The 15,411-nt window shown below is 36.7% G+C and overlaps 2 protein-coding genes across 2 annotated transcripts; both read left to right on the top strand.

Moving 5' to 3' along the window:
• The first annotated feature begins 376 nt into the window (after positions 1 to 376).
• Positions 377 to 7,204, top strand: LOC132309653 (receptor-like protein 7). The gene is made up of 3 exons (XM_059807939.1): positions 377 to 481; positions 5,173 to 6,190; positions 6,396 to 7,204. Exons 1-3 carry the CDS (start codon positions 377 to 379, stop codon positions 7,202 to 7,204), a joined length of 1,932 nt encoding a protein of 643 aa, XP_059663922.1.
• A 165-nt stretch (positions 7,205 to 7,369) lies between these two features.
• On the top strand, positions 7,370 to 7,970 carry LOC132307471 (receptor-like protein 9DC3). The gene has a single exon (XM_059805252.1). It carries the CDS (start codon positions 7,373 to 7,375, stop codon positions 7,880 to 7,882), a length of 510 nt encoding a protein of 169 aa, XP_059661235.1. The 5' UTR covers positions 7,370 to 7,372; the 3' UTR covers positions 7,883 to 7,970.
• Positions 7,971 to 15,411: the final 7,441 nt, after the last annotated feature.

The following is a 15,411-nucleotide window of genomic DNA, read 5'->3' as shown; positions in this document are numbered from 1 at the left end:
CATCTTGGATCAGGGAGAATCTCGCTTCAACAACTACTACCATTAATACTTCTATAAAAGAAAGGATCAGTCAACCTAAAAAGGTAGGCCATAAATTTCATATTGAATCTTTATCGGATATTTAATCGTCGAGTACTAACTTGACCGTCGGAGTGCACCCGGCCGGCACCACACCGGTCATCACTTCTCTTGTCTTGCAGGAATTGTCACAGACTCCGGAGCGTATAGATTTTTGGCATCAACAGTTGGCGCCGTCTGTGGGAACGTATATTAGTCCCAACAAATTATGGTTCGTTCAAGGAAAATCTACGACAAAACTTAAAAGCAATTCAGTCCCTTTACAATCTGGCTTTCTCTAAAAGAAAGAGAACAGTTCATGGATTGTATGGCCAAAAGTAAGGGTACAGTTGCTCAATCCGGTAAAATTGCTAGAAAGTCCTGCCCGACCGCCAGCAGTTGTTTCATCATCGCTCTTAACCAGGTAAGTTTCATGCATTACGCGTATATCAAAATATATGTGTACACTTCCTCACATGATTTAAAGAGAAACAATTTTTTATGTGTTTCCAACTGTCTGCAAAATATTGTTCACCTATATAATGATGTAGTTCACTTGGGGACCCTCCGATAAAATACTACGCTTTGAGGGTATTGTTCACAAAAAAAAAAAAAAAAAAAAAAAAAAAAAAAAAAAAAAAAAAAAAAAATGTTTTGTGAGTACTATTCATATGAATAGTACCCGTGGGAATAGTACCTGCGGGTACTGTTCACAGGGTGTAGAAAAAAAAAATTTATTTTGTGAGTACTATTCTATTCACATGAATAGTACCCGCGGGTACTGTTCATAGGGTTTAAAAAAAAAAAGTTTCTTATTTTAGAGAACAATCACTAACTCCATTGATGATTTTGGTCCTACGATGCTCAATGATAAGTTTTTGCATTAATTGTACCAATTCTGATATATATAAATATGTATATATATTATCCGTTCAAACTGTACATCTCTCCTTTTATTTTTGCTTTGCTAACTTTGCAAATAGAAAGAGAACATTAGTGTTCCTTGTGCGTGAGAGGCAAGCTTGGGAATGGGGGCAGAAAGTTAACCTCTCTTATTAAAGATACGAGCTCACGAAACTCTTACTCACGAGGATGAACCTCCCATATTAAAAGGATAAGTTCATGAAGCTCGTAATTGCCATTCCCCGTATTATAAGGGATTGATAGAAAAGCGCCCCGTACTATAAGGGCCTGAGCTGAATGAAGCTCGTAATTGTTGTTCTCCGTATTAAAAGGGGTTGAAATCAACTTGTAAAATATACTTCCCTTTTTAAAGGGCGAGCTGAGTGAAGCTCGTAAAATATATTTTCCTTTTTAAATGGCGAGTTGAATGAAGCTCGTAATTACTATCCCCGTATTATAAGGGATTGATATAAAAGCGCCCCGTACTATAAGGGCCCGAGCTAAATGAAGCTCGTAATTGTTGTCCTCCGTATTAAAAGGGGTTGAAATCAACTTGTAAAATATACTTCCCTTTTTAAAGGGCGAGCTGAGTGAAGTTCGTAAAATATATTTTCCTTTTTAAATGGCGAGTTGAATGAAGCTCATAATTACTATCCCCGTATTATAAAGGATTGATATAAAAGTGCCCCGTACTATAAGGGCCCGAGCTAAATGAAGCTCGTAATTGTTGTCCTGTCCCCCGTATTAAAAGGGGTTGAAATAAACTTGTAAAATATACTTCCCTTTTTAAAGGGCGAGTTGAGTGAAGCTCGTAAAATATATTTTCCTTTTTAAGGGGCGAGCTGAGTAAAGCTCGTAAATATACTTCCTTTTTTTTTTTAAAAAGGTAAGCTCATTCAGCTTAAGATAGCCTACTCCCTCAGCTCATGAAGTTTGGGCAAATCTTAAGAGATCAACCAAAAAAAGGTCGCCCAACAAGGGTTAACCTAAAAAGAGATTGATTTATGCCAAAGAGACGTCACTAAAAAAAAAACACGTTTGACATTCTCGATACTTGACAAGCAAGCACGAGAATGGGGGGCAACTGATAAGGATAAAAATAATAGGCAACTCAAAGTCAAAAGAGAAATAAGATAAAGGTAAGGGATTTATCTTACCCAAAATCTCTATGGAATTATAAAAAATATCTGGTTACCATATGTAACCAAAGTTACCATTCCTGTAAGAAGGGAACGATATCATCTTGGATCAGGGAGAATCTCGCTTCAACAACCACTACCATTAATACTTCTATAAAAGAAAGGATCAGTCAACCTAAAAAGGTAGGCCATAAATTTCATATTGAATCTTTATTGGATATTTAATCGTCGAGTACTAACTTGACCGTCGGAGTGCACCCAGCCGACACCACGCCAGTCATCACTTCTCTTGTCTTGCAGAAATTGTCACAGACTCCGGATCGTGTAGATTTTTGGCATCAACAACAAAACCCCACCTTTTTTTTATAGATGCTTGAGAAAAAATTTGTAAACAAAGAATTACAAAAATTAGCCGGTGTGAAAACTTGTTTTTCAAGTACAACAACTTTAACATGATACAATATTACTACTAATAAAAATTTATTCAAATTACAAACGTGTTGGTGAGAAAAGTTGTCATTTGAGAACACCAATGACCTTTAGGGTCAGTTTAGTGTAATGGAAAAGGGAGGAAAGAGAAGGGAAGGTGATAGAGAGGGATTAAAAATTTGTATTTGGCAAAAATTGTTGGAAGGGAAGGGAAGGGAAGGGTTTGGAGGGTTAGCACAAGCCTTCAACAATAAATTTCTTAGCCTTCCAAAAATGGGAGGAAATGAAGGGAAAGGAAGGAGAGGGTTGGTGTGTGATTTCAGATGCCAATTTTGCCCTTGATTACATGTGAATTTAGTTTGCAAAACAAGAATTACAGACCTTGATTAGTTGATTTAGCAGTTTCAGAGAGAGAGAGGGGCAAGCTTGAGAGTTGAGAGAAAGAGGGCCAGCGGCTAAAGCTTGCGAACGGCGAACCCGAATTGGAACACCGGGCGATGGAAACTGATATGGGATTTGATTTTTTGAACAATCTGATATGGGTTTTGATTTTTTGAACAATCTGAAATGATGCCGATATGGGTTTTGAAGTTTTGATTCTTGCAGACAAATATATAAACTGAAATATATGGGTTTTGAACTTCTGATTCTTGTAGTAGTTTGCAGTTGCACACAGAGAGAGAGAGAGAGAGAGAGAGAAGTTTGGCGTTGAGAACGAGAATAGAGAGACGGAGTTGAGAATGAGAATAGAGGCTGAATTTTTTTTTTCTTTTCTTATGGGTCTAGAGACGGTATATATATATATATACATATACATATATATAAGGGTATAATGATCAATTTATTAAAATAATTCCCTTTTTTTTCTTTCATTTTCTTTTTCCAAACGTAATTATTGTTCTTCCCTTTCTTTCACTTCATTAATCAACCAAATACGATACCAAATTAAAATTATCCTTCCATTTCCTTTTCTTCATAACTAAAGTTATCATTCCCCTTCAAACCCACTTCTCAGTATTACCTGCTTCATTTGAGTTTGATTATGTTTCTAGACACCGAGAAAATCACCAAGCATTCTTACACGGCTCTCATTGTCTTCAGAATGTTTATGCTGAATAATTTCAAATTGACAAAGTCGGACAGCTGGACTACAACAAAGTCATAGTGATAAAGATGGTGAAGGAAATTTCGCAAAGAGACAATTATGGAAAAAATTCACAAAAGACAAAAATTTAGATTTTTTTTTCCTAGTTGATTTAGATTTAATTAGGTGAGAAATATACCATGATGAATTTAAAAAAATTATACTCCGTATTTATGAATTTTAAATAACTAGTTATCTAAAATACAAGCCAATGGGGATTGAAGTTTAGCCATAAGTGTGGTAAAAGATTTCTCCTGTACCTCTAATCTTACATTAGAATCAGAACTGAACTTAGCCAACCGTTTATGTAAATTCTAGTACTATTGAACTTAGTGCACGATAATAACATGACGGATTGGAGAAGTACATGTTATTTATCTAAGATTATAACACTAGTGAACTCAGTGCACGATAATAACATGACGGGTTGGAGAAGTGCGGGTTATTTTAAATAAAAGAAATGATACAATTAATTCTATAAAATGGAGTGTAACTAGTATATTTTTTGAAACAATTATAAAGTTTGGAATACATAAATTGGAGAACTCTGCTAATCTATTTTTCTAATAAAACAAAAGAAAAACAAGTAAAATATGAGTTCAAAAACTTTTTTGGGGGTCTAATGTCATTTTTTGAAACCCATTATTTCACAACTTAAAATAATTATTTTTTTTGGTAAAAGTATAAAATTTTGGTTTCTTGAATTTGTTATCCTTGGAAATCTAAAAAATCATTAAAAACAAACAAAAAGAAGAAATCAATAATATAATAGAATAATTTTATATACATACATATACTTATGAGAAATTAATAAGCTTATGTGGAATTGTAATGGGGTGGAATTTTGATTTTACTCCCAAAATCCACGTTTACATCAATTTAATTAGTGTACACCAGAAGGTCCAGAACCATCCCAACAATATCTTTTGTGTGTGGTGATGATATTTTGGCAGAAAGTAGCAAAGTGGAAATTAAGAGGAATATGTCCCTCTTTGAAAAGTATCAATTATGCAGGGGAGACTTGACGATGTGGAAAAAAATTGTAATTTTAAGTCCTTATCCTTAATTAAGAGGGGAGACTTGAGGATGCAAACTTCTGTTGAATATAAAGAATTGCCCCTTTTTTTACTTCAATTACTATCTCTCCACTTGACTTGACTCAACAAGATTACGTGGGATATAAATTTCATTTTGTTATTATTCTTCTATATAAACACCACCTCTTGATTATCATATATACTTATATAAGTGCCAACGAAAGAGAATTTTATATATCATATAATTGAGAATGGGTGGTTCTTCACCAATATTATTGTTGCACTACTTGCTCTTCTTCCTACTCATCATCATTACATCTCATTACTTCATGCTTGTTCACTCTTTCCCTTCTCTGCACCAACAAAACCCACTCTGCCACCACGATGACAGCTCTGCTTTGATTCAATTCAATCAAACCCTTTTCTATTATAAAGTCTGATTTTATATCTGCGGATCCTTCAGCTTATCCGAAAGTTGCATCGTGGAATATCAGTAGTAGTGATTGCTGCTCATGGGACGGTGTCACTTGTGATGATGACACCGGCCGTGTCATTGGCCTTGACCTCAGTAGTAGTTTTCTCTCTGGTTTTATCAACACCAGCAGTTGGCCTTGACCTCAGTAGTAGTTTTCTCTCTGGTTTTATCAACACCAGCAGTACCCTCTTCCACCTTGCTCACCATCAGACACTCAAGCTTGCTGACAATTACTTCAATGAATCTCAAATCCCATTTGCAGTTGGACTTCTTTCTAGGTTAATTTATCTCAATCTCTCATACACCGAATTTGCTGGTCAAATGCCATTGGAATTTTCAAATTTAACCAAATTAAATTCTCTTGATCTCTCAAGAAATTCAAAACTGAAGCTCTTAAAGCCTGGTCTAACAAGCTTGGTTCAGAATGTGATGAATTTAAAAGAACTTTACCTCAATGAGGTGAACATATCTTGTACAGTATCTCACATTTTGGCTAATTTTTCATCTTTAACTTCTCTGCATTTCGAAAGTTGTCAATTACAAGGTGAATTTCCGGCAGACATTTTTAAGTTACCAAACCTACAGTTTCTTAGCGTGCATTACAATCCAGATCTCAACGGTTACTTGCCTGAATTTTCTAGGAGGAGTCTACTCAAGGAGTTGATACTGGCGAGAACAAACTTTTTTGGGGAGCTGCCAAATTCAATCGGATACCTTGAATCTTTGAATCATTTGGATATCTCATATCGCAATTTCTCAGGGTCAATGCTGTCTTCAATTAGTAATCTTTCACAACTCCTTCATTTGAAACTTTCTGGAAACAACTTCTCAGCAGGGTCAATGCCGCCTTGGATTGGTAATATTACACAACTTGAAAGATTGTACATGAGCTCTACTCAGCTAACTGGTCAAATCCCTTCTTGGCTCATGAATCTGACCCAATTAACGTTGCTAGACCTTTCATATAATATGTTACATGGTCCCATTCCAGAGTCGATATCAACTTGTAAGTCTACAAGTTCTTTCTATTGGTTTCAACAACCTTAGTGGAAGAGTGAAGCCAGACTTGTTTCTTACCTTGAAAAATCTTACTGCTCTTCAGCTGTCATATAACCAACTAACACTGCTCAGCGATAGCATTTACACCAATTCCATTCTTCCAAAGTTTAATAATCTCCAATTGGTGTCATGCAACTTAATTGAGTTTCCAGATTTCTTGAAAACTCAAGATGAGTTGCAGCAGTTAAACCTCAGCAACAACCGCATTCAAGGCCCCCTGCCTACATGGATATGGAACATGAGTACACAAACTCTGTCTACCCTTGACCTTTCTCAAAACTTTATAACTGGCTTTCATCAACCTCCTCCTTTAGCCCTTCCATGGGGCACACTGCGCATTTTAGACCTTAGTCTTAACAAGCTGCAAGGATCACTCCCCGTCCCACCATCATCCACCTTGGTTTATAATGTCGCAAACAACAAACTGACTGGGCAGATTCCACTACTAATCTGCAATGCAAGTTCTCTTGATGTCCTGGATTTATCTTATAACATCCTGAGTGGAATCATTCCCCAATGCTTGGCCAATTTTTCTGATCGTCTAACATTATTGAATCTTCGAAACAATAAGTTGGGCGGCCCCATTCCTCAAACATACAAGAATGGAACCCAACTAACGATGATCAATTTGAGTCAAAACCAATTGGTAGGGCCAGTGCCAAGATCATTGATCAATTGCTCACTTCTGGAGAGTCTTGATCTTGGGAACAATCAGATCAATGATATTTTTCCCTTTTGGCTAGGAACACTTTCAGAGTCGAAGATTCTGATTTTGCGATTCAATAGATTCCATGGTGCAATACGGAACCCTGACACAAGCTTTGCTTTTCCCAAGTTGCAGATTCTTGATGTCTCTCATAATGGTTTTACAAGTAAGTTACCTTCCGATTACTTCCAGACCTGGACAGCCATGAAAACTACTTATGTTAATCAATCGGCACACACTGGGAGAATTGAGTGAGTAGACGATCTTGTTAACAATTACAGTACTTACGCATTGTCACTGACAAACAAAGGTGTGCCAATAGTGTATTTGTTTATCCTAAATAGCTTCACTGCCATTAATCTCTCGGGTAACAGATTTGAAGGAGAGATTTCGGATTCTATAGGAATTCTTAAGTGTCGTCACATGCTCAACCTTTCCAACAACAATCTCATTGGTCAACTTCCATCTTCATTAGGGAATCTAACTGAGCTTGAATCGTTGGACCTTTCTCAAAACAAGTTCTCAAGAGAGATACCTTTGCAGCTAATTCAACTCAACTTCCTTGAAATCTTCGATGTCTCTCATAATCATCTCACAGGTTCTATTCCACAAGGAAGGCAATTTGATACATTTGAAAACAGTTCGTATAAAGGGAATTCAGGATTGTGTGAAAAGCCTTTGTCCAAGAAATGTGGAAATTTAGTAGCATCACCACCACCAACACTTTCAAAATTCAAGCAAGGTGATGATTCATGGGTTTCAATTGACAAAAGTGATTGGACTGTGATATGCATAGGGTATGGAGGTGGGTTGGCAGTTGGACTGATCATTGGGCACACTCTGACAGCAAGGTATCATGAATGGTTTGTCAACACTTTTGGAAGGAACCAAAAGAAGCGAGGAAGGAAGAAAAACAGCAAGCGAAGAAGCTAAATTTGACGAGTTCATCTTCTTCATTCATGGTGACATCAAGAAAATAATTTCAGATGTAGCATGGAGTTTCTGTTGGAAATAGTGGCCTAGTTACACACACAACACTATACTATTTGGAAGAGAATAGAAATGGAGGAAAATACTTTTTATTTCACTTCATAGAAAATGAGTACAATGCATGGGTTTATATAGGTTTCAAAACATAAATGTAAATGAAACTTAAAACCCCACTAACATATCATTTAGTAGGCAAAACTCCCACTAACCCACTAACATGACCATTTAGTAGGCAAAACTCCCACTAACCCACTAACATGACCATTTACTAGTTGTAACTCTCATGCCCCCCACTAACTCCAATAAAAAACTCACATAAATATAAAATACCAAATAAAATAAAGTTTAATTTCTAACACCCCCTCTTAAACTTGATTTTTTTTCAACTCCAAACAAACTCCTAAACTTGTGAAAATCTGCAAACTTGAGGGGCTTGGTGAAAATATCCGCAACTTGATCTTGTGACTTGATGAACTTGAGCTCCACCTCCTTCTTAGTTATACATTCTCTAATGAAATGAAATCTTGTATCAATATGCTTGCTTCGTTCATGAAACACCGGATTCTTGGCCAAAGCAATTGCTGATTTGTTGTCCACAAAAATCTCAGTTGACTCTTCTTGTAGCATGTGTAATTCCTTCAACAAATTCCTCAACCAAATTGCTTGACAAACACATGAAGTGGCTGCAACATATTCTGCTTCACAAGTTGAGAGGGTGACAATGGGTTGCTTCTTTGAACACCATGTAAAAGCAGTATTTCCCATGAAAAAACAATAGCCCGAAGTACTTTTTCTATCATCCAAATCTCCGGCCCAATCGCTATCACAATAACCCACAAGCTTGAAATCATTAGAAAATGAATAGAATAACCCAAAATCAAGGGTACCTTTGATGTAACGAAGAATCCTCTTAGCCGCCTTGAAATGAGTTATGGTGGGTCTTTCCATAAACCGACTAACAAGCCCAACCGCAATAACGGAGCCTTGTGCATGTTAAGTATCTCAAGCTTCCAACAAGACTTTTGAAAAATGTTGGATCCACCGTCTCTCCATCTTCATCTCTTGACAATTTAATTCCAACTTCCATGGGCGTGTTCACCAATTTACAATCTTCCATCTTGAATTTCTTAAGAATTTTCTTAGCATAGCCTTCTTGGTGAATGAAAATTCCATCCTTCATTTGCTTGACCTCAATGCCAAGATAATAAGCCATGATGCCAATATCTGTCATCTCGAACTCTCGAGCCATAACCTTCTTGAAATCTTCAAACATTTTTGGATTGCTACCTGTGAAGATTAAATCATCCATATACAAGCAAACAAAAAATACATCTCCATTCTCACTTACTTTGGAGTAAAGAGCATGTTCATATGGGCACTTTGAAAAATTATTGTCTTGAAAATATTTGTCAATTCGCTTATTACACGCTCTTGGTGCTTGCTTCAAGCCATATAAAGCCTTCTTCAATTTCAAGACTCTGTTTTCTTGCCCCTTTACAACATAGCCCATGGGTTGTTGAACATACACCTCTTCTTCAAGAAAGCCATTCAAGAAAGCCGATTTCACATCCATTTGGTGGATTCTCCAATTGTTCTGGGCTGCCAAAGAAATTAACAATCTAATTGTTTCCAAACGAGCTACGGGTGCAAATACCTCATCATAGTCAATTCCGGGCTTTTGGTTGTACCCCTTGGCGACCAATCTTGCTTTATATTTTTCAACTTCACCATTTGCATTATTCTTTGCTTTATACACCCATTTGACACCAATTGCCTTTTGCTCTTTTGGAAGTGTAGCAAGCTCCCATGTGTCATTCTTCTCTATGGATTTAATTTCTTCATCCATAGCATTTCTCCATTTTTTGTCTTGTGCCGCCTCTTCAAATCCTACGGGTTCACAATCCGCAAAGAGACAAAAAAGTGTTAGATCACCTAACCTTTCCGTTACCTCATCTGTTTCGTCATATATGTCACGAAGACTCCTCATGCGAAGTGGTGGTGTGTCACTTGAACTTGATGATGATGGAGTTGATTGATCTTGAATTGATGGCGGTGGAGGTGATGTTGGTGGAGAAATGGGCTGCTCCATGCCTTCATTTTCTTGCTCCTCATCAAAAATTGAAAAAATATTATAATCTTCATTTGGAGTGTTCCAATCCCATGTGGCTCCCTCTTCGAATTCAACATCTCTACTAATGACAATCTTCCCATTGCTTGGATTGTATAACTTGTAGCCTTTGGAATTTGCATCATAGCCAATGAACACCATTTTTTCACTTTTGTTGTCTAACTTGGTCCTCCTTTCATCCGGCACGTGCACATGGGCAATGCTCCCAAAAACCCGCAAATGAGAGACACTTGGCTTTCTTCCGCTCCATGTTTCTTGTGGTGTTTTGTTTTGCACACTTCTAGTAGGACACCGATTGGACAAGTACACCGCACAATCAACCGCTTCAGCCCAAAATTCTTTAGGCATTTCCTTATTTTTCAACATGCTTCGAGCCATATTGAGAATGGTTCTGTTCTTCCTTTCTACAACTCCATTTTGTTGGGGCGATCTCGGAACCGTTGAAGGATGGTGAATTCCATTTTCTTCACAAAATTTTTTGAAATTATTTGATGTGAATTCACCACCTCTATCAGATCGAAGAGCCTTTACATCATAGCCACTTTGTTTTTCAACAAGTGCTCTAAATTTTTAAAAAATTTCACACACCTCCGATTTTTGTTTAAGAAAATACACCCATGTTTTTCGGCTAAAATCATCAATGAATAATAAAAAATAATTATTCTTACCAAATGATGATGGAGAAATTGGACCACAAACATCCGAATGGATAAGTTGTAGTGGCGTCGTAGCTCTTGTGGTAGCTTCTTTAGGAAAACTTTTCCTTGATTGCTTTCCAACGAGACATCCTTCACATAATTGATTTGGATTGCCAATGAAAGGCAATCCCTTCACCATCTTCTTTTTGGCCAACAACTCTAATCCTCCAAAATTCAAGTGCCCAAGTCTCAAGTGCCAAAGCCAAGTTAAATCATTAACACAAGCCTTCAAACATTTAGCCTCGTCGGCTTGAATATTTAGCAAAAACATCCGGTTCTTTGTCATTGGAACCTTGGCAATCAAATTACCCAATGGGTCTCTTATCGAAAGACTACAATCCTTCAGGGAAATATTGTAGCCTTTTTCTAAGAGTTGTCCCAAACTCAAAATATTGTTCTTCATATTAGGCACATAATAAACATTAGAGATGAATTGATGATGCCCATTCCTCAAACGAATCAATATTTTACCTTTCCCTCTTACCGGAATTTGTGATAAGTCTCCAAATGTTACCTTGCCATTTATTGATTCATCAATATCAACAAACTTCTCTTTGCTACCACACATATGGTTGCTAGCACCGGTGTCAAGATACCACACATCTTCTTGATCACTCCTTTCACATTTATATGCTAACAACAAAGTAGGCTCCACTTCTTCATCAACATAATTCGCCTTTTCTTCAACATCATTAGCAACATTTCTACATTCCGAAGCATAATGACCATACTTTTGACAATTATAACATTGAATTTGAGACTTATCATACCTCCTTCCATATGACCTTGAGTAATTTCCTCTACCACGACCTCTTATTTGTTGTGAGTCATGGATTTTTTCTTCATTGTTGGTTGTGTGTTGACCGCTTCTTTCTCCTCTTCCTCGGCCACGTGCATTTCTACGTCCTCGGCCCCTTTGATTTCCTCCATGTTTTTCGTCTCTTTCGTTCAACGAAAACTTTGTTTGTAGCACTTGCTCCAATGCTTCTTGTTTCTTCACCACCTTTTCTTCATGAGCTTGCAACGAACCCATGAGTTGATCAACAATCATGGAATCCAAATCCTTTGACTCTTCAATGGCTACAACAATGTAGTTGAATTTGGAATCCAACGACCGAAGGATCTTTTCAACGACCCTTGTATCAGTCATGGTGGTTTCGCCATATCTCCTTAGTTGATTTACAATAGCCAGGACCCTCGAAAAATAATCTGAAATTGATTTAGATTCCTTCATATGCAATGCTTCAAATTCACCCCGTAACGTTTGGAGGCGAACCTTCTTCACTTTATCAACTCCTTGGAAGGAATTTTGAAGAATCTCCCATAGTTGCTTTGCATTTTCTGCACTAGCAACTCTTTATAGCATTCCATCATCCAAACATTGATGGATGGTCATCACCGCCTTTTGGTCCTTCTTTCTTATAGCTTGTAAAACATCTTTTTCGGCTTGAGACAAAGTTGCCTCATCTTCTGGCTCATCATAACCTTTGGAAACAACTTCCCACACATCTTGTGCTCCCAATATTGCCTTCATACGGATACACCAATTTTCATAGTTATCTTTGGTGAATCGAGGCATTTGAAATGGAACCGAATTGTTTGCCATTTCTTCTCTCTCTCACAAACTAGCTCTGATACCACTTTGTTGGAAATAGTGGCCTAGTTACACACACAACACTATACTATTTGGAAGTGAAATAAAAAGTATTTTCCTCCATTTCTATTCTCTTCCAAATAGTATAGTGTTGTGTGTGTAACTAGGCCACTATTTCCAACAGTTTCCACCAGCTATCAAGTCTAGGTATGTCTCCAGTTTATGTGTTGTTTCGTTGTGTTTCTTCTTCAATTGTTTGCATGTGTAGTCTGTCCCACTTGGACACATTCAAACAAAAATTATGTTACTTTCGACTGTTTTTATTTTTCAAGATGATGTTGCAAAAGGTAGTGTTTTTATATGTATGACATTTTGGCATAAACTCTTACACGGTTGGGCTTGTATAATAATATAGTAAAGAGTAAATATGTATTAAGAGGATTAATTTTTTTTTTTATTATAATATTAAAGTTAGTCTTTTGATTGTGCTATATACTACTAGTTTTTCTTCTCTTTTTATAGTCGACGATGTTAGTTTCCAAGGGCGGAGGCTCAGAGCCAGAATTTTTTATTTGGGCAAAACCTATTTAGTATCGTGAAGTTTAAATTCGAATTTATAAGTTAATTGTATTATAATTTTTTTTGTATTATTATTCTTATTAGTATATATATTGAGAAAAATACAATTCAAAAAGTGAAAAAACAAGGGTTTAACAAAACGGTAGAGACAAAAACTTATATATAAACAATAAGCTACAAATAAAAAGAGTAATTTCAAAGAAAATTCAATTTTTGAAAGTTTAAAAGAAAAATGAGTATTTTGAGTACACTTTGAAAGAAATATTTATTATTACCTTTATGAAAAATTAAGAAAAATAATATAACATTACTAAACAAAATTTCCTAAATTTTAATGAAACAAGATTACGAGAAACAAAATAGAATTTTACTTTAGTTACTTGTATAATGAGTAGTCATAAAATTACTCATTTACTCATAGTTTTGAAATGTTTTTGGGAGGATCAATTAAAAAAATTCTAAAGATTTTTAAGTTACTCACAAAATAACTTTGGTGGCAGTTGGGGGGCAGATTGATTAGGAGAGAGACTCTACTTAAAGTTTATTTATTTTTTATTACTGATACTTGAAATTGATTAGGAGAGAGACTCTACTGTTAATGGTTGTGTAGGCTTTATGTCTCTATTGGGCGATTTTGTTGTAGCAGCATGTTTGCCTGAGCCCAATGAATGGGTTACTTGTACTGTGTGGATGCTTGTACTTTTGATTTTAAGTAATATATGTGGTTTCTTCTGTTTGCCAAAAAAAAAAAAGGTTAATTATAATGACATTCCCTAATGTTTGTCATAATGATAGCCATATACAAATTGAGCCTTTTTTTAACAATGACACCCTCTGTCAAAAAATGAATCCAAACAATACCTTAAAAGATGTGAAATGTCAATATTACCCTTAAATATTTTATTATAAAATATTAAAATTCATAAATGACACTTTTACCCATCATTAAACCTTACCAATCTCTCTCATCTCTCGCCTTCTTTCATCAGAAGCCCTTCTCTCTCTCTCTCTCTATGTAAATATATATATATATATATATATATGTGTATATATCTTGAATCCAAACAACACACCACACCATACCACCACCGACCACCAACCCCAACTTCACTTCCATCCCCACCGTCCTCCACCAACACCAAAGGTATTTTTATGATACAAAAATAGGGAAAAATAAATAATAATACCACAAAAATAAATAAAAGGGCATTCACACAAGAGGGAGTGGAGAGATGGTGAATTTAGGGGTTTCCACGAAGAGGGAGTGGAGGATGGCGGATATGGACATGCATAAGGCTTTCATCTGGACGATAGAGTCGGCGGAGTCGCTGAGATTGCGTTACCGATTGCCGACGAGTTGTCGAAGTTCCACACTTTTGTCCTCTATCTGCTTCCTGGTACTGGCTCCACATTGCGGATCTCGGAAATCGGCGGAAAGAACGATTCAACTTCTCTGTCTCGGTTGTTTCCCCCTTCGCCGCCGCCAACGACGGCTCCATCAGCGGTGGATGGTGACAAAGGTGGGTGGTGGTGGTTCGCCGGATTACTTCTTAGGCACATGAGGAACCGGCCTAACATCTTTTAAATTGAAATCTCAATCAATATCATTCCCGGCAAGCTTCAGAACATCAGTACATAACATCACCCATCTTCTAACCGAGACCCTTCAGCGGACTAAATCGATACCATAAATATCCGGAGTGCGTCAATCTGGTGAAGAGCTACAGTGAACTTCTAATCATCACCGTCCAAACCAGTGAAGTTCCGGTGAGTTTCAGGTGCGACAAACTTTATGGTGAAACAAGAACAACCACGGCCAAACCCTAACCCTAAAAACCCACCACCAAACTCACGGCCTCTCCCTCGAACCCACCACCAAATCGTAGCCCTCTTCGTCCCTAAATCCCTCACCACCACCACAAAGAAATATATAGGTTTTGGTGGCGGCGGCAACATCCATGAGTGATTAAAGTGTGTATAACGGACGATATTGGAGAGAAGGAAAGAAAATAATTTTTCATTTTTTTTTAAATTTTATTGATAAAGGTTAGAAAGGTAATTTCATTACTCAATTTGGTCAATTTATAAGTCAAAGGGTAAATTTGTCAATTCAGACGTGGCATGCCATCATTGGGGTGTCTTTGTTACCTTTATCAAATTTTGAGGAGTGTTATTGTTAAAAAAGGCTCAACTTGTATATGGTTGTCATTATGACAAACTTCAAGGGGTGTCATTGTAATTAATCCAAAAAAAAAAAAAAAGACCACTTGTAGAAGAAAAAAGTAAGGAGTGGGTGAGAATATTGAAATCCAATAATTGAGTGGCCGAGTGGGCATTCTCTACCGTTGTATATTATTTTCTTCAATTATTATGGTTAAAAAAACATTTCCGTGTGCTTGTTTGTGTCTTGCTTCTGTAATGTCAAATGAAGGGGTAAAATTTTCAACAAATTGAATGATAGTTTGAAACCACT

Source organism: Cornus florida, unplaced genomic scaffold (genome assembly GCF_030987335.1).
Source record: "Cornus florida cultivar Cherokee Brave unplaced genomic scaffold, ASM3098733v1 CherokeeBrave_3.0.0_Hap2_Chr05, whole genome shotgun sequence".
NCBI lineage: Eukaryota > Viridiplantae > Streptophyta > Magnoliopsida > Cornales > Cornaceae > Cornus > Cornus florida.
The sequence above is the reverse complement of the archived record's forward strand: the minus strand, read 5'-3'. Positions and strand labels throughout refer to the sequence as shown.